Source organism: Xiphophorus maculatus, chromosome 10 (assembly GCF_002775205.1).
Source record: "Xiphophorus maculatus strain JP 163 A chromosome 10, X_maculatus-5.0-male, whole genome shotgun sequence".
Classification (NCBI taxonomy): Eukaryota; Metazoa; Chordata; class Actinopteri; order Cyprinodontiformes; family Poeciliidae; genus Xiphophorus; species Xiphophorus maculatus.
Window position 1 is genome coordinate 4,815,386 of NC_036452.1, and position 22,122 is coordinate 4,837,507.

A 22,122-nucleotide genomic window follows, 5' to 3' on the forward strand; every position below is an offset into this window, starting at 1 on the left:
GTTGCAACAGTTTCCTGTGTGAATTCAACACATTCATTATGGCACTTCACAGTATAGCTGCTTTTAACACAGGTCTTCTATTACTGACCACAACAGATCTGTGACATTGACTGAAACATGCCTGAGTTAGCTGTTATTCTACCGCTGTACTTTAGATATACAGTATGTACATCAGCACTGCTTCACTACAACAGTCTCACCTGCAACCCGGCAGCCACTGCAGACTTTATTTGCAATAACGACACAAAGAAAGTTTCCTTAACTGTAACAACAGGCATAGGAAAATAAGTACACCCTTGCTGCTTTCAGAGGATTTTACAAAGATAAATTAGTCATCTATATGTGGAATCTTTGCTAAATGATAAATAATTTTTCCTCATCTCCAGGTGTGTTTTAACACCAGTATGGAAGGGTATCGGCAATATGTTAAGTTATTCCCTCATCAAAAACGCATGCAGCTCTGTAAAAAATTTAAGAATGATCACTTTCTCTGATTTTGCTTTTTATAGGTATATGTTTGAGTAAAATGAAGATTGTTCTTTTATTCTATGAACTACTGACATGTCTCTAAAATTCAAAGCAAATATTTAGTATTGCAGAAAATGAGAAATGGTCAAAAAAGATGCAGAGCTTTCAGACCTCAAATAATGCAAAGAGAACAAGTTCATATTCATTTAGAAACAATACTAATGTTTTAACTCAGGAAGAGTTTAGAAATCAATATTTGGTGGAATAACCGTGAGGTTTCCAATGCAGTTCAGTGCAGTGGGCTCTTAATTTTTTCCAGAGCTTTATGTTGCCTTGATTCTTTCATGCATGTATCAGAAATCACTGAGTCTCCCATGGCAACCATTCAGCTGTGCAAAACGTCTAGATGGACATAGCCCCGCCTTTGAGACGCAGCTCCTCCTCAGAGCTGAGGCTCTCAAGCTTCTGCTTCACAGAGCAGTTCATTCAGCTCCTTCAGACTAGCCAGCAGCAATTAGCAAACACCTCAGGTGGAACTGCTGAGCTTATTATATGAGCTATTGCTAAATGCAGTGCTGGTAAAACTGTTAAAGGGTTAATAGAGGAGCCATGATGATTTCCTGAACGTGGAGTTTTAGAAAGAGCAGGAGTTTTAATAATTTTACTTCATTAAATTACAAAGTCATACAGCATTTTTATATCAGAAGTTAACATAGTTACTTGACGGTGCTATAAAACGGCACTAAGTGGAAAACGTCTGCTGGCCCTTTAAGAGTCTGCCAAAACAGGGTGTACTTATTTTTCCTGTGACTGTATCAACTATCAGAAACATTTTTCTGTTTTTCATGGCGGTCCTTCTCTAAGTGTGGAATGGTTGCATGGCAGTAAACACTTGACCCCCCACAGCGGTGGGTCCTTGCACAGTGGTCTCCGTTTATCAGGAAGTTGATTAGGCTAACGCCTCACCCAGCACACAGGAACCCACTGCGGCTCTGTCTGCACCCTCTCCAGCGCCACCTGGAGCTCCACTAAGGCACTCACTGGGTCCTCCTTCACCAACACGTAATCCACCCAATGGCCGTAGCACTCGTCCATCTTCTCTGCAGACTGCTTCATTTCCTGCAGGTCCTCCTCCTGGCGACAACCAGACAATTACTTTCACTCACCAAACATCACCAGTAATAAAAATCCGTATGCTGCTTTTCGTGTGGGTGGTGTCGCCGTGTGAGTTACCGTGATCCCGCCGCTGAGAGAGGAAGAGGAGCCGAAGTGTTTTCTTTGACTGTCGGGGAAGCGAGGCGTCACGAAGATGATGTATGGTTTGAACTCGGCTGTTCGCAGAGTCTTCAGGGCCTGAATGATGTGGAAACATTCATCACAATGCAGCTAAACCACCTACCACGATACATTACAGTCATTTATAATTAAAAATGTACCTTAAACTGAGATGTAACATAACAACCAGTAGTTGGATACATAAAAAAAACCATCAAGATAACAACAGTGCGTTTAAATATTATTTTATCAGTCAATTCAAATCAGGTTTTATCTGTTTACTGCCACATTGCATCAGTCAGACCCTCCAGTTTCTTGTCAATTATCATGGACATTCATGTAAAAATAAGCAAAACCCTGCACTTTCTTTGATTGTGAGTTTATTGTAGATTTTTCACAAAAATGGAGGGAAATAATGGCAGTGAGTAATGTTTTCTTACTTCTACTAAACAGCTACCTCAGCCTCTCTTAATGTTGAGTTATAATCCATAATGATGTGGTGACTAATAAAAAGTCGCAAACATTTCTAAAGTACTACCACAAATACTTTTCTAGTGCAAAATAAAACATTTAAAAAAAATCACAGAAACAATTGCAAAATTCTGGATGGACTCAACAGATGTTCAATATTATTTAATTTTAAGGATTTATTTATATTTCAACAGTTCAATAGACTTTATCAGTACATTCTGGCCCTTTAAGAACATCCAAGGTCTTAATTTGGCCCAAAAGGAAGATGGGTTTGTCATCCCTGCTGTAGATGATGACAGTCATACTCACCTCTGGCTGCACATCCACTAAACAGACTTTGTTCTGACTCAGAACTTTATGAATGGACTCCAAGCTGGTGCCGTACAGATTCTCTTTATACTCCCCATATTCAATAAACCTGAAGAACAAAACATAATTCTCAGAAATTAGTTTGCACGAGTTAAAAAAAAAACAAAAATCGTCGTTTTGTTAAAACTTTCTATTTATAATAATGTTTGTTTACTCACTTCCCATTCTGGATGTCGACCTCAAAAGCTGCCCTGCTGATGAAGTGATACTCCACTCCTTCTCTCTCGTGAGTCTTTCTGGCTCGGGTCGTGTCTTCAGAAGGTCAAGGTTCAAACAACCACCAGGCCAGATGAAATGGAGATAAACACATGTTATTGAATATAGTGGCTGCATCAGCTAAATTATGCATTTTATGTACAGGAATACTTACGAGGAACAGCCAGACCAAACCATCGAGGATTATCTGCTATCACCTTCTGTTTTAGCTCCGTGACCCGAGCTCCTAGCGAACCTGTGGCCCCGAAAATGATTAGTTTAAACATATTTTTAAAAATGCAACCCTATAATTTCTATCAAATCTGATATTGGAAATTTTACTTATTTTTCTGTCATTTTTAACCTTTCCATGTACAAGTCAAAAAGGAAAAGATAGCACTTTTTTTGAAGGCATATGCATAAGATTGACATGACAAGAGTCTTCATAAATGTTTACCACTGCTGTCGTGAATATCATTCGTTAAATAATGACAATTTTAATACAAAGTTGCATTAAACGTTGATTAATAGTGTCAACTTTGCATTATTTGGTAAATAATGAAACTTTTAATGCAAAGTTCAATTAAACAAGCATTAAAAGTCCAATAAAAGTGTCAACTTTGCATTAAATAAATAATCTAATAATTATTTATTTAATAATAATGACAATTTTAATGAAAAGATGCACTAAAAGATTAATTAAAAGACCATTAAAAGTGCCAACTTTGCATTATTTGGTAAATAATGAAACTTTTAACGCAAAGTTCAATTAAACATGCATTAAAAATCCAATAAAAGTGTCAATTTTGAATTACAAGTGTCATTATTTACCAAATGCATGTCAGTCATATGCAAATCCCTTCAAATAAAGTGTTACCAAAGAAACATAAAAAAACAAGACAAAACAAATACAGAAATAGATTTTAAAAAGTTAATTTCTGTCAATGGCAAGAAGAGCAAAAAAAGTGTAAACGGAGCAACGCTTTCACTTTTGTTATTCATAAAGTATCATCAAAATCAAAGCAGCATAATCTTTCCCACGTATTTTTCTAATATATCTCCAAGGAATTCCAACTAAAAGAAAACATAAACCTTATTGTATTTGTTTAGCCCGATTTTAACACATTTTAATTTAAAGACTGAAAAACACACTTTTGACTTCTCACAACAGTAATTTAAATCTGTTTTTTTTAAATAAATCCTTCTCTCTTAAGTCCTAACTCGTTTCTTTCATTTCTGCTGCCACAGCAAATGTTTTCTTTGAAAATATGTCAGTTTTTTAACAGCGTACCTACCTATCAGTACAATAAGGCGGGGCTTTTCTCCAGGGCGTGGCAAATATTGCGTAACTTCCTCATAGATCCGGAAGTCCGTCCGATGGCCGTCTGGCGTTTGGGTCTCTGCCGGTGAACCCTGTCGATCTTTTTTCAGCCTGAAACTTCGGCGTAAACTGGCTGCGGTCGAGACATACAGGAACAGACTTGTTTTTCCAGAAAATAGAAGCAACAATTCCTTAAGTATAAACTGTCTTTTTTTATCTAAACATATGTCAAAAGCACGATTAGAACTGTGTTACAGCACAGCAAACACCGTAGGAAACCAGTAAGAGTACCTGAGTAAAATTCCCATGAGAAAGCCTGGCCACAGAAGGCAGGAGCTGCCTTACTCTTGGGAGAAACTACAGCGTCATATTAGACATTTATTTCACCAGTTTCAGTCACCAACACAATGGAAGCTATGAAGCCATGCAGGCCGCGTCCGCCTTTGGAAAAAAACCAGCAGTTGGAGCTAGCCAATGAGAAGCCATGATGGCCCACTGTGACACTGTGAGACAAAAACCCTAATATATTCCAACAATCCTGCTTGTTAGAATAAATTAGCTCAAAAAGGCGTTTCAAAGAAACAGAAGGCACAATAAGCCATTCAGATACTTCCTATGATGTCAGAGATTCATTTAAAATGTGTACATTTACTAATAATCTGTATGCTGCAGTAATATAGATTATTACTTTTTTGGAAACAGAGAAAAGATGAACCGGATATCAAGCACTTAAAGACATTCAGCCAGCCGTGTGTTAGTGATAATCAAAACTGTTCTAAATCAACGTAAACTTTAAAATCCAGTTTAACTCTAAATGCAACAGAAACAAAACTAAATAGGATAAGATGTAAACTGGAGAAGGAAACACTACTGGAGAAGCAGAAGATTTAAATGACACTGTTTTGTTGTTTTTCCCCCCTATGTAATAAAAAAAAAATTAGTTTAAGTTTAATATTTTGGAGAAGGAAGTCATTTTACTTTGAATTAATCACGTTGCAAAAATTTCAAAGACTAATTTACAAAGGAAAACACTACGATGTAGATATTATGTGATAAGCTATAAAAGCTCCATCCTGGTAATTGTCACACCTAACTGTTCATGTTCCAATGAACTAACAAAAAATGTATTTATTTAGCAAAGAATAAATCAGCAAGCAGTCACTTGAAATATTATTATTTTGGGGATTTGCTTATTTGTTTTTTTAAAAAAAAACAACTAAATGCTACTTTCTAAAGTAACACATCAAAAGTATTACTACGTTTGCCAGCAGAGGGAGACAAATCACGCAGTTTCTACACATATTTGACGTAAATATACCCGGTGAGTATCAATGTGCATATAAGATTTTGAGGATACCTCATTTAAAAACTTATCAGAAGTGACACTGACAATCATTTCTTTATGAGGGTGTAGTAGTTAGTTCACTGTTTGGCCCATTTCCTTTTAATTTTATTCTTTAAAGAAATTAAATTATTTAGTACTTCTTGTCGTGAAGTGATTGCAACAGTTTAATTAACTTTTCCAAAAAAGTTCACAGTGAAAGTTAAACCATCACAGAAAGAGAAACTCATCTGAAAACCAAATGTTTCCATCATTAAAAGTGGAAGTAAAAGATTTTGTGTCCTAGTTACTTACAATAATGACTTCAATCTAAAGATTAATGTGCAATTTAACAAGCAAAAGAAGTAAAATAACTTATTTACCAATCTAACACACAATGTTAGAGTTAGTGACAAAATGCATTATTCTTTACTTTGTATTATATCACCAAGTCTCAATAACTATGTTTAAACTGTGATTTAATATCCTTAAAAACTTTTTAACCAAGCAGGAAAGTTCAGCTTTTTAAAGAAGCAGAATACTGATTTAACAGTTTTATCTACTGAATTTAAAGGAAAAGATGGTAATTTTTCTCCTAACTTAAAAATGTAACTCATCCCAGCATATTTGTTCAGAACAGTTTTCTTTAGAAAGCTGAGTACCTTGGAAACTAAGAGACAGCTCACAAATATCAAAGGAAATTTTTACATTTCTTTAAATAAATAAATATTTAAAGAAAAAACAACAACTTTAATATGTAAGGAGCAGAAAAAACACACGCACAAACACCTACATTAACACTTTAGCAACAATAGCCTGCAGCCTCTAAAATAAAGCATGAATTAGCGCACAGGCTAAGCCAACATGATGTTTAAGGCGGCGTGCTTCCTCACCTACATCCTTTCCATTCAGAGCACTTTTACTGTCACAGTCTTCTGTGGGACAACAAGCAGGGAGAAAACGGGGTGAGAACAGGGAGGGGATGCTGCAGAGGAGACTCACAGCAGGCACAGTACAGTTACAGTCAGGAGAGGCGTGGTATAAACAAAGCAAAAACAAATGTTTTAAAGCAAATTCATGATCCTGTATGAAGGAAGGACTAAAACTGAATCCGAATGTTTCTAAGTTTCAGGCAAAACACTTGGGAGAATTTCAGAACGATATTAAGGCATGAAAATATGGTTTCACCGAGGCGTCAAACACAAAAACAACAAAGAAGAAAAAATATTCAGAGAAGTATAAACACTTTTACATGTCCTCTGAAAAGCAGTTTTTAGATAAAAACAATAAAAAAAACTTTTCACTGCTGTGTCTGAGCAGAGTTGGTTGGTAGCTAGTTACATTTATTAAATTACAGTTACTTGAATAACTTTATGGAGAAAAAATCTAACTTTTATTGCTGCACTTTTTACTTTCACTTGAGTAACTTTATTATGACGTATCTCTACTCTTACTTGACTAAATTTTCTACCTACTGAATGAAAAACAAACATGTTTTAATCAAAATTCATCAGACACACACCTGCAGTTTTTGTTAAGGTCTCATGAGTTTTTTATTGAAAGAAACTGATTTGAAAATTTTGTCTTTTGCCTGATTTTGTTACTTCTTTAAATTATTGTCATTTTCATCCATTAAAATTTCCACTTAACTTTATATTTTGGTCAGTCTGATTATGTACATTTTAAATATTGAATGATTGATAATTTGATCAGTTTCTCAGTACTTGAGTAGATGCTTTACCAAATACCTTTTACTCTAATTGAGTAAAAATAAGTAGTGCTACTCTTACTTGAGTACAGTTTTTGGTTACTCTGTTGGGTTGTATTTGTGTTTAACGCCTCAGGTTGGTTGTTTCTGTCTAAAGATGGTTCATGTTTTCTAACATGAGGGTTTCTGAACGTACCTTTCTCTGTCCGATCATCTGAGGTTGGCAAAGTGAGAGCAACACAAAGCATCATTGTAGCAAAACGTTAATACCAACGTTCTCGGGCTTCTACTGTACATATTAGAATGTTTTTCTCAAATTCACAACCATTTTTAAAGTGTCATATTTCTGCTTTTCTGTACCTATGTTATCAGGGAGGTTTGGACCTGGATAACTGAGGTCTGGTGAGATGTTTAGATGCATTTATGATCACTCAATGCTGTTAAGTTTGGGCTTGTAAAACTATAATCCAATGTTTTTCCCAGAATCCGATAAGTAAAGAAAACACAACAGGGGAAAAATTAAAAACAAACCAGAACTCCTTTATAGGCGTAGTCCAGATATAAATGGTGGTGAAAGAAACAAACAAAAAAAATAAAGGAACAAAGGAAGAAAGAAGAAAACAAAGAAAGAAAAAGGAAGGGAGGTAGAAGCAATGTAGGAGAAAAATGGAAAAAGAAAGGAAAGAACAAAAAACAAGGAAAGAGAGAAAGAATGACTCAAGGAAAGATGGAACTCAGGACAAGAAAAAAAAGAAGGTTAAACTGGAAGAAAGAAGAAAGAAAGGAAGGACATGAGGTTGGAAGGACACATTAAATTTAAATCTATATTCACCAGTCATGTGACATGACTGAAAAATGTCTAGTTTAGTAATTTGATTCTAAGAATAGATTTGTTTTTGTTTCATGTTATTTTTAAATTAAATCTTTAATTATTTCAGAGATTAAGCTCAACCTTTTAAATAACCTCTTTTTCTGCGTATCTTCCATAGATTGGATTTCATCTACATTTGATGTCATGTACAGTTGCAGGTCATATGCAGAGATTTTGACGAGTTTTCAGAGGTAAGTAACTCTTACATGTTGGAGCTTTGGGCGACAGAGGAGCAGGAAGGGAATTCATCTTCATTCTGTATCTCAGACGCCTGGAACCAGATCCATAATGTTTCCATTACAAAAGAGACGATACACACAATAATGTCAAAAGAGTAATTTTACCTCTCCTGAAACTGAATGGAGGGGATGAGGGCAGCACGCAGGTTGCAGTCGCCCACTTTCTTGGCTTGCCACCAGGTGGCGTCCTCCTGGCTGACGACCTGCAGGACATCCCCTCTCTTGAAAGGAAGTCCCGCCTCTTGACACGGCGTAGCCTTGTCCTCAAACGGTGTGTAGTCAAACAGAGCGCGCAGGTAGACCTTCAGGTCAGGAAGGAAAAATTACTAAATACTTTATATTATTCCACTGGACAAAACAATGAAGAGTTTAAAAAATAAATACAGGCACAGAACAAGATGAATGGATAAACAGAAATAAACAAATGAAGGAAGGATGAATAATTAATGGATAGACAGAAGGATGGATGGATGATGAAACAGATGGATGGATGTATTCTGGATGGATGAACAGATGGATGGATGAGTGGATGGACAGATGGGAGCATTAATAATTAAATGGATGGATGGATGGAAGGATGAACTTTACTCTGCTCTCCTTCAGTCGATCTTCTTCAGCAACAGCTGGGATGATTTTCAGAGTGATGGAGCCCTGAGACTGAGACTGAGGAGACACCAGCAGAGAAACATGGTCACCATCTTCATCATCACCATCATCATCATCATCATCATCACCATAATCATCATCACCATCACCATGATGATGATCATCACCACCATCATCATCATCACCACCATCATAATCACCATCATCATCATCATCACCATCATTACTACCACCATCATCATCACCATCACAACCACCACCATCATCATCATCATCATCACCACCACCATCATCATCACCATCACCACCATCATCACCATCATTACTACCACCATCATCATCACCATCACAACCACCATCATCATCATCATCATCACCACCACCATCATCACCATTACAACCACCATCATCATCATCATCACCGTCATCACCACCATCATCATCATCACCACCATCATAATCATCATCACCACCATCATCATCACCACCATCATCACCATCACAACCACCATCATCATCATCATCACCGTCATCACCACCATCATCATCATCACCACCATCATAATCATCACCACCACCATCATCATCATCATCATCATCATCACCACCATCATCATCATCATCATCACCATCATCACCACCACCATCATCATCATCATCACCACCACCATCATCATCATCATTCTGAACGCCAACAATTGTTCGGTGTTTACCAGGATCTGGCTGATCTCATCAGGCCTTTTGTGAGTGATCAGGTTTCCGTTCACCTCTCGCAGTTCATCTCCTACATGGACCAGACCTGAAAGCAGACGTGTTTCAAACCGCAGGCAGAAAAATACTGGAGCTATTTCCCACTGGCGACAAGTCAACAACATCCCCATGGTGAAGGCCAGTCACTTATAATCTGGAAATATGCAATTTTGTGGCCATAATCTCAAGGATTTGATGCCCGCTGACAGTTCAATGGGTCGCAGAGTTTAATCTGCTCACATGTAGCAGCTCTGATGACATCAACTTCTAACGTATAAGAGAAAGATTACTGTAGTTTCCTCTATAGAAGCTTCAGGATTATTTACATATAGCTCCTTCCTGCTGTTGTCCTACTGAATGTTCATTTGATTCCTAAAAGAACAGAAAGATTTAGCGATTCACAGGCCTCACCGCTGCGGTCAGCCGCCCCTCCCCGCATGATTCTGGCCACGATTACAGCTCCGGTGGCCTCGTCTCTCCGAATGGTTGCTCCCTTGTGAAAAAGAAAAGAAAAATAAAATAAAAAAATAACAAAAACAAAAATGAACGTTCAACTGGAGCTTGGGTTTTCTGTGGTCAAGGTAAGCATTTTAAGTCAACCCTCACCAGAGGCTCTTTGTTCTTAACCAGACGGACGATCTTCACAGACTCTTCCTCAAAGTCATCGTCCAAATCTTCTGGCAACGGGGGAAGAACCGGGTCAAATTTCTTCTGGGCAACAATGTCGTGAGCTGACAGCACCGCCTGCATGAGTCAACAGATAAAACAGATGCATTAAAGTAAACCGAGAACACAGAGTTCACTCACGGAGGTTGGAGAAACTCTCCTACTTTAGTCTGATCTGTTTTTTCTCAACTTCTGTTCAGACTTGTTTTTAGCTGAGGTTATACGTTTGGACAATTATTCCCCCGGGTTTTATATACTGTGCGTATGGAAGAATTATTGGTCTGTTATTTTTTTCTACGGTTTTGTTGGGTCTAGTGGCCTCCACCCGAAAGTAGCTCTACAGGAAACAGGGCAACGAGAGAGGGGGAAGACATGCGGCAAATGCCACCAGGCCGGGAACCAAACCCGCGACCACAGCCACAAGGCCCCAACACGCAGGCCGGGCCGCGCCACGCCCCGGGCCACCACAGCACCAGGTCTTTTTTTTTAAATTTCGGCAAAACTGTAGCAACAAGATCTTGTTATTACAACTGGGAGCAGCTGATTAGCATCTCAAAAGCTCAAATAATACCTGATCTAAAAGCCCCAAATACCAAAGGAGTTAAAAACGGAGAATTTAAACAGTCATACAGGACATGTTGCTGTGAAATATTGTCTCTGTGCCCTGGAAACTAAGCTGTTAGCACGTCAGCAACTGTCTTCAGTCAGAGGCCTCTTTATATTCTCTGCGAGACTGACTGCTACCACAGCATCACCATGCACAACTTTTTCAAGATACAACAACATCTAATTTCTCTGGGATAAATAAAGCATTTTTTTTTTGATTGAAAAAGGCAAAAATATTATTCAATGTTGAGGAAAAGTTGAGGGAAAAACCAAGAGATTCATTTTTACGTTCATCTTCTATTCTCCAAAAGAAAACCACTAAGCTGAATGTCATTATTAAAGGGGAATAGACTGAACATTCAGTTTTTTAAAAGCTAGTTTTAGAGTAAATGGGAATCTACCTTCAGGTGAGGTGTGTTCAGCAAAAGGAGCAGCTCTTGCTCGTCATCCTGCAGCGGCCCACTCTGAAGCTCTTCTGCCAGCTAACAAGCCAAAATCACACTTATTTCTTTTAGATCACTCTATGAGATATTAGTGTCACACAAAGAGAAATGAACAGTTCAATTTAAAGAATGTTCGGAGGGAAACTTCGCTGCACATACATCCTCTGCCAGACAGGAGGCGCTGTGTAGGACCGGCGTGGGGCTGTACTTCTCATACAGCTTTAACCGCTCGTGGATCTGCAGGGACATAAGAGAAACTAAATAGATGTATAAGAGATGATGAATATTAATGAAACTTATTTTTTAAGAAATCATAAACTTAAAAGCTAGTGATACCCCAATATATTTTCCTCTGCCTGTCGATCCCCCACTCCCTTCTTCCCCCATTCGTGAGCAAGATCCCAAGATACTTGAACTCCTCCACTTGGGGCAGGACATCCCCCCCCGACCTGGAGAAGGCACTCTACCCTTTTCCGGCTCAAGACCATGGCCTCGGATTTGGAGGCACTGATCCTCATCCCGGCTGCGAACCGCTCCAGCGAGAGCTGCAGATCACAGCCTGATGAAGCCAATAGGACCATATAATCCGCAAAAAGCAGAGATGAGATCCTAAGGCCACCAAATCGGATCCCCTCAACACCTTGGCTGCGCCTAGAAATTCTGTCCATGAAAGTGATGAACAGAATCGGTGACAAAGCTCAGCCCTGGCGGAGTCCAACTCTCACCGGAAACGAGCCCGACTTACTGCCGGCAATGCGGACCAGACTCTGACACCAGTCATACAGGGACCTGACAGCCCGTATCAAAGGGCCCGGTACCCCATACTCCCGGAGAACACAGGGCTCCCCGAGGGACACGGTCGAACACCTTCTCCAAGTCCACAAAACACATTTAGACCGGTTGGGCGAACTCCCATGCACCCTCCAGGACCCTGCCGAGGGTGTAGAGCTGGTCCAGTGTTCCACGACCAGGACGAAAACCACACTGCTCTTCCTGGATCCGAGGTTCCACTATCCGACGGACCCTCCTCTGCAGGACCCCCGAATAGACCTTTCCAGGGAGGCTTAAGAGTGTGACCCCTCTATAATTGGAGCACACCCTCCGGTCCCCCTTTTTGAACAGGGGGACCACCACCCCAGTCTGCCAATCCAGGGGAACTGCCCCCGATGTCCATGCGATATTGCAGAGTCGCGTCAGCCAACACAACCCTACAACATCCAGAGCCTTAAGGAACTCCGGGCGGATCTCATCCACCCCCGGGGCCTTGCCACCGAGGAGCTTCTTAACCACCTCGGCAACCTCATCCCAGAGATTGGGGACGAGGAAATAAATAATACTGCACAGTTTTTAAAAATATCCTATTGTGTTTAAAAGAAATGGGCAAATGAGGAGGGTAATTAAAAAAAAACAAAAAAACATGAATGCATATTTGTGAACAAAACAACAAATTATTTACAACAAATTAGATAACTGTGCATTCAATATTTTTATATATTAAATAACAACAACTTAGTTGCTACTTTTAATAATATTTATGGAAACAGAGTGGTAGTGGATTTTATTAATTAGTTAATGGTTGGCAGATTTTTTGTTGTTGAATTGATGGATTCAAACATTAGGCGCAAAAAAAGGTTCATAAATTACATTTTGTACATCTAATATTAAGAATCTGCTCTACCTTCATGAGGTAACCGATGCCTTTCTCACTGAAGACGTCTCTGAGGAAGACCAGGTCCTCCTTGTGGTTGGCATCAGGGTGGAGCTGAGATGTGAGGATGGCCAGAGTCTCATGCAGCCCTGCAAATACAAATAATAAATAAAAAAATAATCATACCATTATTTGCATCCTTGTTTTATTCCTTCACAATCCAGTTTTTAAATAACCGGCAACTGACCATCGTACAACATCTGGCTTTTTGTAAGCACATAAACAGCATCAAACGTGAACAAATATGGAGGACATTTATTTCACTCTACCTGTATTTGCAGAAACGATGGGCATGGCTTCAACCCTTCAGAGGAGGATGAGGAGATGGAGAGAACGAGGAGGGGAAAGGAAGGAAAGCTGATTCTGTTTTCTTCTTATCCTCACGTGTGGGGAGTCACACACAACTACAGGAAAAAAAACCCAACATATTTATAGACAGTAAAGGTAAATCAAAGTTGTATGCTCTGACAATTTAAACCTTTTTATGCATGACATTACAGAGGGCAGAGCTCTGATTGTAATTTCTAATTAAAAAGCCATTAAATGTAAGATGAAGGAGAGAGTGGCGTCGTTCTGATGGTGATCAATGGATTCATTCATGCTGAAGCTTTGCTGTAATTATTACCTGCTCTTTTTACTGAGGCATGAAGCTAATCTCAAACTGCTGCACTGGAGAACTGTGAGGTCAAATAAAACTGGCCAATTTAGCCTGGAATGATACAATCACTCATCATCCCACCAATATTAATGTGTTAATATTTGTCATTCTTGGTTAAGAGCTGCATTTGTGCTGCTTTTCTTTTGAAGATATTAATGAAAGTCTAAAGGTCAAAGGTTTAACTGGCCCCTCTACATTACCTAAATGAAACAAAATTAATGTTAGACGTATGTCCTATGTTTGTGCAGGAAAATTATAGCACATCAAATTTGGTGTCAATCATCAGTGGAACCTTGTGCTGCAAGAAAATTAGCCATATCATTGGCCATGGAGGTATATATGTCTGTATATAACAAAAAGAGACAAAAAACAACTTTTGGCTGCTCAGTTTGATTTGATTTCATAAATGTGGGACCCACGGACTGAAGTTCTCTGACCTCCAGAAACTTTTATTAATATCTTAAAATGACAGCAGCACAAATGAATTTTTTGCTCCACAAACCAGCACAAATGTAGCACAAATTGGCATGTGGCTATACTGTAATAATGCGTTTCTCTAAATGCTGCGATGCTCGTAATTTTACTCGAACGTTGTGCTGCAAGAAAATAAGCAACATCAGTGTTTACAGTAGTAAATATGTCTGTATGCAAGAAAAAGTGACAAAGACAAACTTTTATCTGCTTCTCGTCAACCCTATTATTTTGCACAGCTGTGCCTGAACTAATCCTCATGCAGTATGGTGAAAGACTTATGTCGCCACTGTGATTACAAGCCATCTGTGTGAAACTGCTCAGCTGAGTCATGACCTTTAACCTCAGTCAAAAACTGAGCCTTGAACCAGGCATCAATAATAATAATCCTCCCAGACTGATTCAGTCTAACGCTGCTGGATGCGTTCATGTTACAACTTTAGCTCAACTTCACTCATTATGTGTTTATTGAGCTGAATGTGCAGAGCTACAGCAGAGAAATGAAACTGTTGTGTTTTTAACACATTAAAGTGTTCTGTTACGGTTTTAGAAAATATACTTAAAATGTAGAAAATCTCAGTTCAGATAAAGTTGGGAAATCTGAATTCTTGACTCCATTTTAAAAGCTGGTAAAATACAATACAGATATTAAGAAGTGAATGATTATCGTCTGCTTAACTGACTGTCGTTTCTTTAGCTTTAATCTTTGATACGACAATATCAAAGTTTAAAGATTACGTTACGACATGATGTATTTTAATTGGCAAATATGTATTTGTTTCAGCAAACTAAACAGACCAGAAACCGTATTTCAACGTAGTAAATAAAAACTTGTCAGAGTTGGCATGATTTAATGATATTGTTTTTTAAAATACTATTTATAGCTTGGCTTGTTCTCAGAACCAAAACGAACGAACAATTCTCCTTCTCAACAACCTTTTGAAGAACCTTGAATAATACGGGTTACATTTAATTTCCCTCTGGGATTAATAAAGTATTTTTTAATTAATTTCAATTTGAATTCTCACTTGGCACTAAACATGGATCCACCAAGAATACCTATGAAGGAACACTAAGATGCTGTGCACTGCAGGTCTGACCTTGCAGGCTCTCACATCTTTTCCTTGGTTAAGAGAATGATAAATGTTGGCCATAACCTGACTAACTAACTAGCTAATAGTAGCTTTCTATTTCTGTTTGCACTGCATAAAGAGAAAAGCAAAAAGGCTTTAATATAAATACTTAAAGGAAATTAAGGGTTTTCATTTTTGCTTTGAGTCCATTTGGCAAAATTATAGTAATGCAAAAATGGTTCTTACAGCAATATTATATAGAATATTCAATATTCATATTCATATTTTGGTGTCAGCACGTGGATGCTCAGGGTCATTACACCAAGAGAATCAGGCTTTTGCCTACTTAGCACATTCGAGTTTTCTATGTTTGTCCATGAGAGTCGACAATCCGACTCTCTCCAATCACAAGCTGTCAGCGACAGCTTAACCCAACCATCATTCTGGTGTTTCTCTCACTCATTAACTCGAGTTACTTATGGTTTCCACGCACCATATGGTGCTTTTATCTAACCTCTAGGATTTAGACGACAGAGCGCGCAGTGAGAGCATGAATGAAGATTTCGATGGAACTAAAGCAGAAGGAAGTGTCAGTAGTGATGCAGAGAAATTGTCAATAAAGAGACAAAAACTACAAACTGCATGAGGCGGAGTGTATACTTGGTAAATCAGCTTACGTTAATGTGGATCACACATGTTGTTAAGCGAGAAACCGGCCAAATCTCCAAATATTGTGTACAGATATTTTAACCAAATGTCTCTCTCCCCTCGGCTCGAACGTAAACATGCGTGGACGCCACCTGCCTGTCAGATTCATTCGCTGCTGAACGGGTCCCGAGAGGAAGACTAAAGGGGAGGCCAGGTCGCCAATATGCTGCAGATGCCATCTGGCCATCATTGTGTGTGTGTGTGTGTGTGTGTGTGTGCGCGTGAAGCCTAGCCACCGTTTATGATGCCACCCACAAAATTCATCTGACATATTTGCATTTGACCGATTATATTCCCATATATTCTGTAGAGCGCAAATCTCCAGATGCAGATTATGTTAATCTGAAACGGGGTGTCAAACTCGTTTTCATTTTGGGTCACATTAAGATCACAAATATTCTTAAAGGGCCAGTTGTGCCAAAATGTATCGATAAACCCGATAAACAAATGGTTAGAACCGTCTCTGCATTTGATAAGTTCATTTTCACATTGCTCAGTCCCTCCAGGATTTCATTTTATTTTGTAATGTTTTGCAATAAATTGCTCATTTAAAAATATTACCAAGGACTTTTACAATATTTCCACTTATGTACGACATTAAATGTGACTTTTTATTACTGGAAAAAAATCAATCACAGACTAGAACTTGACATAAGTAAAGAAGAGGCAGAAGTGGAGGAGTACAATATACTGCCACCTACAGGTGGGAGTTGGCATCACTTCAAATTTTCAGTAAACTCCCAATAATGAATCAGCACAAAAAATGCTGCAACTTGTTGATTTTGTGTGAATTTCCACATCGCAGTAAAACTGGAAGCATTGACTAATGTAATTTGGCAGTAAACAGATAAAAGCCACTTTGATTAGATTAATAAAACAATATTTAAGCACACAACTGTTATCTTTACGGTTCTATTTATGCTTAAGTCTGGAGTCTAAAGGGCCACTTAAAAAGGTACGGTGGGCCGGATTTGGCCCCCAGACCTTGTGTTTGACACCTGTGATCTAAAAAGAAATTCATTTCCATCTAATTATTAGCAAAAACAAGCTTCTCTTACCAAATTATTGTAAATGTCTCACCAAATGTAATCTTACAAGTTTAAAATCAAGATTTGAAACCAAGCCCAAATATGAAATTATAATCTGCATTGTTATTTCGATATCATACGATTATGTGAGATTTTGAGACTGCTTAGATAAAACACCAGACAGAAACTGAAATGTTTGTGCAGAGGAGGTCAGGAGGCAGACGGCTCTTAAGAAGCTTATAAGAAAATCACTTGAAAACACCTTCAGCTCGCCCCCATTTGAGAAGCAGCCGGATGGAGGATCAGGCCGGCCTGAGCGCTCGCTGCTGGAATAAAAGCTGCCTTTGTGTCTGAGGGAACAACCCCGAGGTTTCAGAGTCTATCTCACAAAACACTCCAAAACCCTGCAGGCAAAATCCTTTTATCTTTCATGTTAGAGTAGAAATTTTATACAGAAGTCGATGCTGAAGAGGTTTGATTCAAGGATGATGGGAAAGTGGCAATAATCCAGTGTAACAATATCCAGTGGAAAGCTAGAAGACGACACAGACGGGTGGGATGCAAGGCTATAAATCTCAAACGAGATTTCTAAATATTTGTAAGATTTTATGGTTTGTTACCAATAAACTTTGGCCAAATCACAAATCAATGCCATATGTTTATAATGTTTTGGATTAATTTGGTCATATTTTAAGAGGTTTATATGTTATTTTGCCCCTTGCAGCAATTGTTGCATCATTTTAAGTCTTAAAGTCATTTTTTTTGTTAATCTGCAGTATTTGGCAACTTGTTACTGTATTTTACTCCCCTATTCTAACATGCTTTTGTGTATATTACCTGTATATTTGTGGCTGTTCACCACCACCCCACAATTTTGCCACTTTTTTCTTATTTCCTGTGTATTTACATTTATTTTGTCCAATAAATGACTATGTGGGGCCTCTATCAGTGTAGTTCTTTTCTGTATTCTGCTATCTGTTGCTGATGTTTTGAATATTTAAGACAAGGGAAGTTTACCTGTAGCAGCATTCATAAACAGGGTATGCTAAGAACTTTAAATAAAAATTAAGGAACGAAAGGTACAGAAAATTGCATAAAAACCAATTAGTAAAATAAGAAAAAACAAAACAGGAACGGCTACAGTAACCAAAAGTGTTTTTAGCGCTGATTTAAGAGACATTATTTCGCTCTGCAATCTGAGCTAGGAGGAGCAAACATATATTGAATGGAAGTGACCCGAGAATTTGCTTTGTGGAACCCCATGTGCAATTTGTTACTACCAAAAGGTAAAAAAGTATTCATCTTTGCATTAGCGCAGGACATTCCTTGCATTTGTTTACTTTACTTACACTGATTGCAAAATATGTGCTCACCAAAATATCGTGCTTCAAGTATAAAGTATATATTTCCATTAGGATAAAGACTTTATTATTTTTATTATTCCCAACACAGTTACAGAATCATAAAAATGCCTTTAGGACTTCTGTGTGTTCACTTACTGTTAATTAAAATCACTAATTTCTTCAATTCCCTCAACAAATCTCTTTATGTGTCTACAAAGAGCAAATAAAGCCATAAAATTACTTTTTGTGGTTTTATGAGATGGACTGGAGCTGGCTATCATTCAACCCCAGGTAGTAGTCCACACCCCTCATTTACATGCAACCCAGTCACACGTTTATCCTTCACACATGTGCTGTCAAACCTGCAACATTTAAGAGTTTCTCAAAGCTTTTTTTTTTTAAAAGCATATTCTTTCAGCGCTGTTTAGTCTCAGACCCCTGCGCTGTATATTTCTACATCGCTCATTCAGTCTCAGACTAATAAATAAGGGCTAAAAAAGCGTGCAGAGGTGAGTGAGCGCATATTGAAAGCATCCTTACCTTGTTGAGGCTCCTCTCAGCGTGCGGTCCTCTCTCCGTCTGTCTTTGTTTCCACTCGACAGCCCGGCAGCTATAAATTCAAACCAACCTTTGTTTTGTTTATTTATTCCTTTATTCTCAGGTTCTGTCTGTCTAGTCCGCAGCTGAGTGGCACACATTAGGTTTTATTTCCCCTCTCCTTCCTGTCTATCTAAATGAGCCGCCGCTTCCCCCCGATGCCACTTCGCTCTCGCCTTGTCTCCTGCTGCCTTCCGGGACGCCTCGTAAATTCCATGCTCAGGGGTATTTCAGCGGGTTCTTTCTTTATAATTACAATTAAGTGAGTAGAGTCCATCTGTGGTTATTCCGATGTATTGTTTCTTCTAAATTTTTTACTGAAATCCTTATAGGTGACAAAAAGATGTGCACAGTTAATCTCTTTCCTATATATGACATAAGCAATATCCTGAGCAATATCTGCTTTATAAGAACCTGCTAATATGTGATGTGACTTGTTTTGTAGAGGTTTGGTTACCATGATCACACCCAAATCATCAATGATTAGTAAGTCAGAAGAAATGTGTTTTTATTTGTTTTAGATCGTGTGTTAATGGGATCGTGAATGCGGACAATATATTCCTCTCTGTTTAAAGTATAACAGCATTTGAATGTTCAAAAAGGGCGAAGTGAATATTGCTATCTATTTTTATTGGGATGCACCAATCTGGATTGTTCTGGCTGCTAATAATGTCCACTCCAATCTGAGATTTGAGCAACCGCTTAGGATTAATTTTCCATGGACTTTATGAGGCAAAAAAGAAAGAAAAAAACCCACTTAACATGCGCACAAAATAAGAGATTATCCGCATCTGTGTATCCAGACATATGTCCCAAACCTTTGTATTATTTTAGATTAATTAAAAGAAAAATACATTAAAGTACATGCATAGTAGTGGATGTGTTCATAGTAGAATACGACGATTTATCCGAGCTGATTTTCTTAACTTTAGGAGATCGGTGATCCGCCGATACTCACCTGTGAAGCCGATCTTATCCCCCAATCTTATCTACCTCAGCAAAGGTCTAAAAATCAGCCACTGTTCTCTTTTGCTTTGCAATTAGAGGTTTGACTGACAGACCGGCCCACCAGATCATGTCTGCATGTTTGCATTTAACAACAGTCGCCCCACTGTTGCCAACTCAGCAACTTTCTTACTATATTTAGCAACATTTCAGACAAAAGGAATCGCAATCAGCAGGTCAGGCTTTTTAAAGATCGGTAATCAGTGATCGGCCAGAAAACTGCAATCAGTGCACTAAGAGTTTTGATGCACTTGTAACTGGGTTGTACTTCTCTTTTGTTGTAATTACACAAAATGTAGTTTTTTTTTGTTATTCAGATTGTTCCTTACCTGACTGTAGCACCTTTGAAAACTCTGTCGTTGTTATAACTGTCTGACTTTAAGATCGGGAACCGGTTGTGTACCCCTTTTGTCAAGTTGTCCTGCGGCATAGGAGAGTGTTTTTTTTTTTATCCAAATAAATACAGTTTATTATTTATTATTTTCATAATCAGTGTTGTAATACATAAATACATTTGTTTATGTGAATGACTAAGTGAACATACAATTGCAAAGTAGCAGGAATTTACTTCCATTTTGCTATATACTTCTGTTTTGTGTAGGACTTGGAGCGGGCGGCCCATTTTTCTGTTTGCTGTTCTCGTCAGAATAAATTGACAAAGACAAACCGTGTCATTCCATAAAACCAGCAAACGCAGGAAGGATCCGGTTACATCCAGTCAGATGTGGAAAAACACAGGTTTTTCTGTCGCTCAGAAGAAAACTGACATGTTCCAACTCTAGTTTTTAAATATGGGAATTCCTTGGCTTTCTAAAACCCATTCTGGTATAACTGGACAATTCATGCATGAGGTAATGTTCCCACAGTCCCCGAAGGCAGCACTGTGTGCACACATGCTGTGAGCTGCATGCCTCTTTGGTGTGCATCTCTCCCTCCCTCCACCTCTCTGAGTGCAGCTCGCTCTCTGGGTGATGCCTCGTGGGGAACCAGCAGGTTGGAAACGTGGACTGTGAATCATCACGAGGCATGAAAACACGGCTCCCACCACCCTTCCCAGCCCCTCTCTCTTATCTGCCTTGTTCACTTGTCTGTGGTGCCTCCGCTCGTTTGGCTGGCACGGCCCTAATGTGTTCAGACACACCGGAGTGTGTGAGAAAAGGCACATAGAAGTGTTGTGGTTGCTCTGCGATTGCAGGATTAAATAGAGGATGACAAAGCGTTTCGCAGTCGCTCAGTGGGTCAGACGCAGAAGATGGAGATCAGAGTTTTATCTGTGATCAAAAGGGATAACGCAGGGGGGAGCCTCTTCTTGTGATTAGACTGAAAGATCAAAGAATAATGCCAGCGACAGACACAATTTAATGATAAAAGTTTAATAAAAGATGCTTCATGGAATTAAAATTTACAAAAGAGACAAACTCCTAATAAAGAATGTTTCAAAGGTTTGATTTACAATATTCGCTGAACTAAACCAGCCGGATTCTACTCATTAGAAATCACATATTCCAGATTATATTCATACAAATACCTTCACTGAAGTTAAGTTACATCTAAAGGTGTCACAGAATACTGTGCTTTCTCTTTCACAAGGTTTCTAGATAAATTTTGTTGAGTCCATGTTTTTATTTCCGGTGGGTTTATCTCCCATCCAGGAGCGCAGAGGTCGTCTCAAACGTCGGAATCAGAAGTAGACTCTCGTTCGTATGCCTGCAAGAACATTAAAAATGTTGGATAGAGATGCAGCAAAATGAACTAGTTTCTATCCAAGTTAAGGTCACTAACACTGTGAAGATGTGTGAAAAAATAAAACTAAATAAAGCCTTTAATTTGAGTACATACAGGATTATTCTTCTGCTGTTAAAACTGTATAAAATAATGACAGTTCTTCTCTCTACAAGGGTCTCCAGGTTTTTATCCTGGAACTAAGATTTTCTAGGGAGATAAATTTTGCGCCTAAAAAACATTTCTGCAATGATTTTGTCACTTTTTGGATTTTCATTCATTTAAAAAGTAGTAGTATTGGTAGTATTTATTAGTATTTGTAGTATTAAAGAACTAAACTAGTTTTTCCAAGAACATCTGCCCTGCTGTTTGCCTTTTTTTGCTTTTATTGTTTTTATTTTATTTTTTTTTTTTAAGTTTTTCTTTCTCATCTTAGGATCCTGTTGTTTGGATGTTTCTGTGGGTATTTGTGAAACTGTCAACTGTTAATAAAGTTGAGT

The 22,122-nt window shown here is 38.4% G+C and overlaps 2 protein-coding genes across 4 annotated transcripts in view; both read right to left on the reverse strand.

The window, feature by feature from the left end:
• Positions 1-843: 843 nt before the first annotated feature.
• LOC102224276 (MAGUK p55 subfamily member 3-like) lies at positions 844-19,074 on the reverse strand. 3 transcript variants are annotated; one of them, XM_014473976.2, is made up of 20 exons: positions 18,839-19,074; positions 13,287-13,421; positions 12,988-13,106; positions 11,469-11,546; positions 11,268-11,348; positions 10,201-10,338; positions 10,006-10,087; positions 9,558-9,643; positions 8,827-8,901; positions 8,344-8,540; positions 8,206-8,270; positions 7,325-7,342; positions 6,314-6,355; positions 4,391-4,456; positions 4,074-4,232; positions 2,954-3,034; positions 2,742-2,835; positions 2,524-2,632; positions 1,702-1,821; positions 844-1,602 (listed from the first exon to the last, which is right to left on the reverse strand). In XM_014473976.2, the coding sequence occupies exons 2-20, from the start codon at positions 13,309-13,311 to the stop codon at positions 1,423-1,425; spliced, it is 1,815 nt and encodes a 604-aa protein (XP_014329462.1). In that variant the 5' UTR covers positions 13,312-13,421; positions 18,839-19,074; the 3' UTR covers positions 844-1,422. The 3 variants fall into 3 exon arrangements, with proteins under 3 accessions (XP_014329462.1, XP_023196213.1, XP_023196214.1); XM_023340445.1 differs by lacking the exon at positions 4,391-4,456; XM_023340446.1 differs by lacking the exons at positions 13,287-13,421; positions 18,839-19,074 and having other exon boundaries at positions 11,469-11,566; positions 12,988-13,068.
• A 2,183-nt stretch (positions 19,075-21,257) lies between these two features.
• LOC102224021 (low-density lipoprotein receptor-related protein 2-like) overlaps positions 21,258-22,122 on the reverse strand; it is a 44,650-nt gene continuing 43,785 nt past the window's right edge. The window contains exon 81 of the mRNA XM_023341343.1: positions 21,258-21,607. Coding sequence (XP_023197111.1) covers positions 21,569-21,607 — 39 coding nt within the window. The 3' untranslated portion in view covers positions 21,258-21,568. The remainder of the gene's footprint in view (positions 21,608-22,122) is intronic.

What these genes read in the sequence shown, in the direction of transcription:
- LOC102224276 (XM_014473976.2), bottom strand. Translation starts at nt 13,311, where the DNA reads ATGCCCATCGTTTCTGCAAATACAG. An exon ending in AGGGGCGGCTGACCGCAGCG is followed by an intron (nt 9,644 to 10,005) that starts GTGAGGCCTGTG and finishes GTCTGCTTTCAG; the next exon opens with GTCTGGTCCATGTAGGAGAT. An exon ending in TCCATTCAGTTTCAGGAGAG is followed by an intron (nt 8,271 to 8,343) that starts GTAAAATTACTC and finishes ATCTGGTTCCAG; the next exon opens with GCGTCTGAGATACAGAATGA.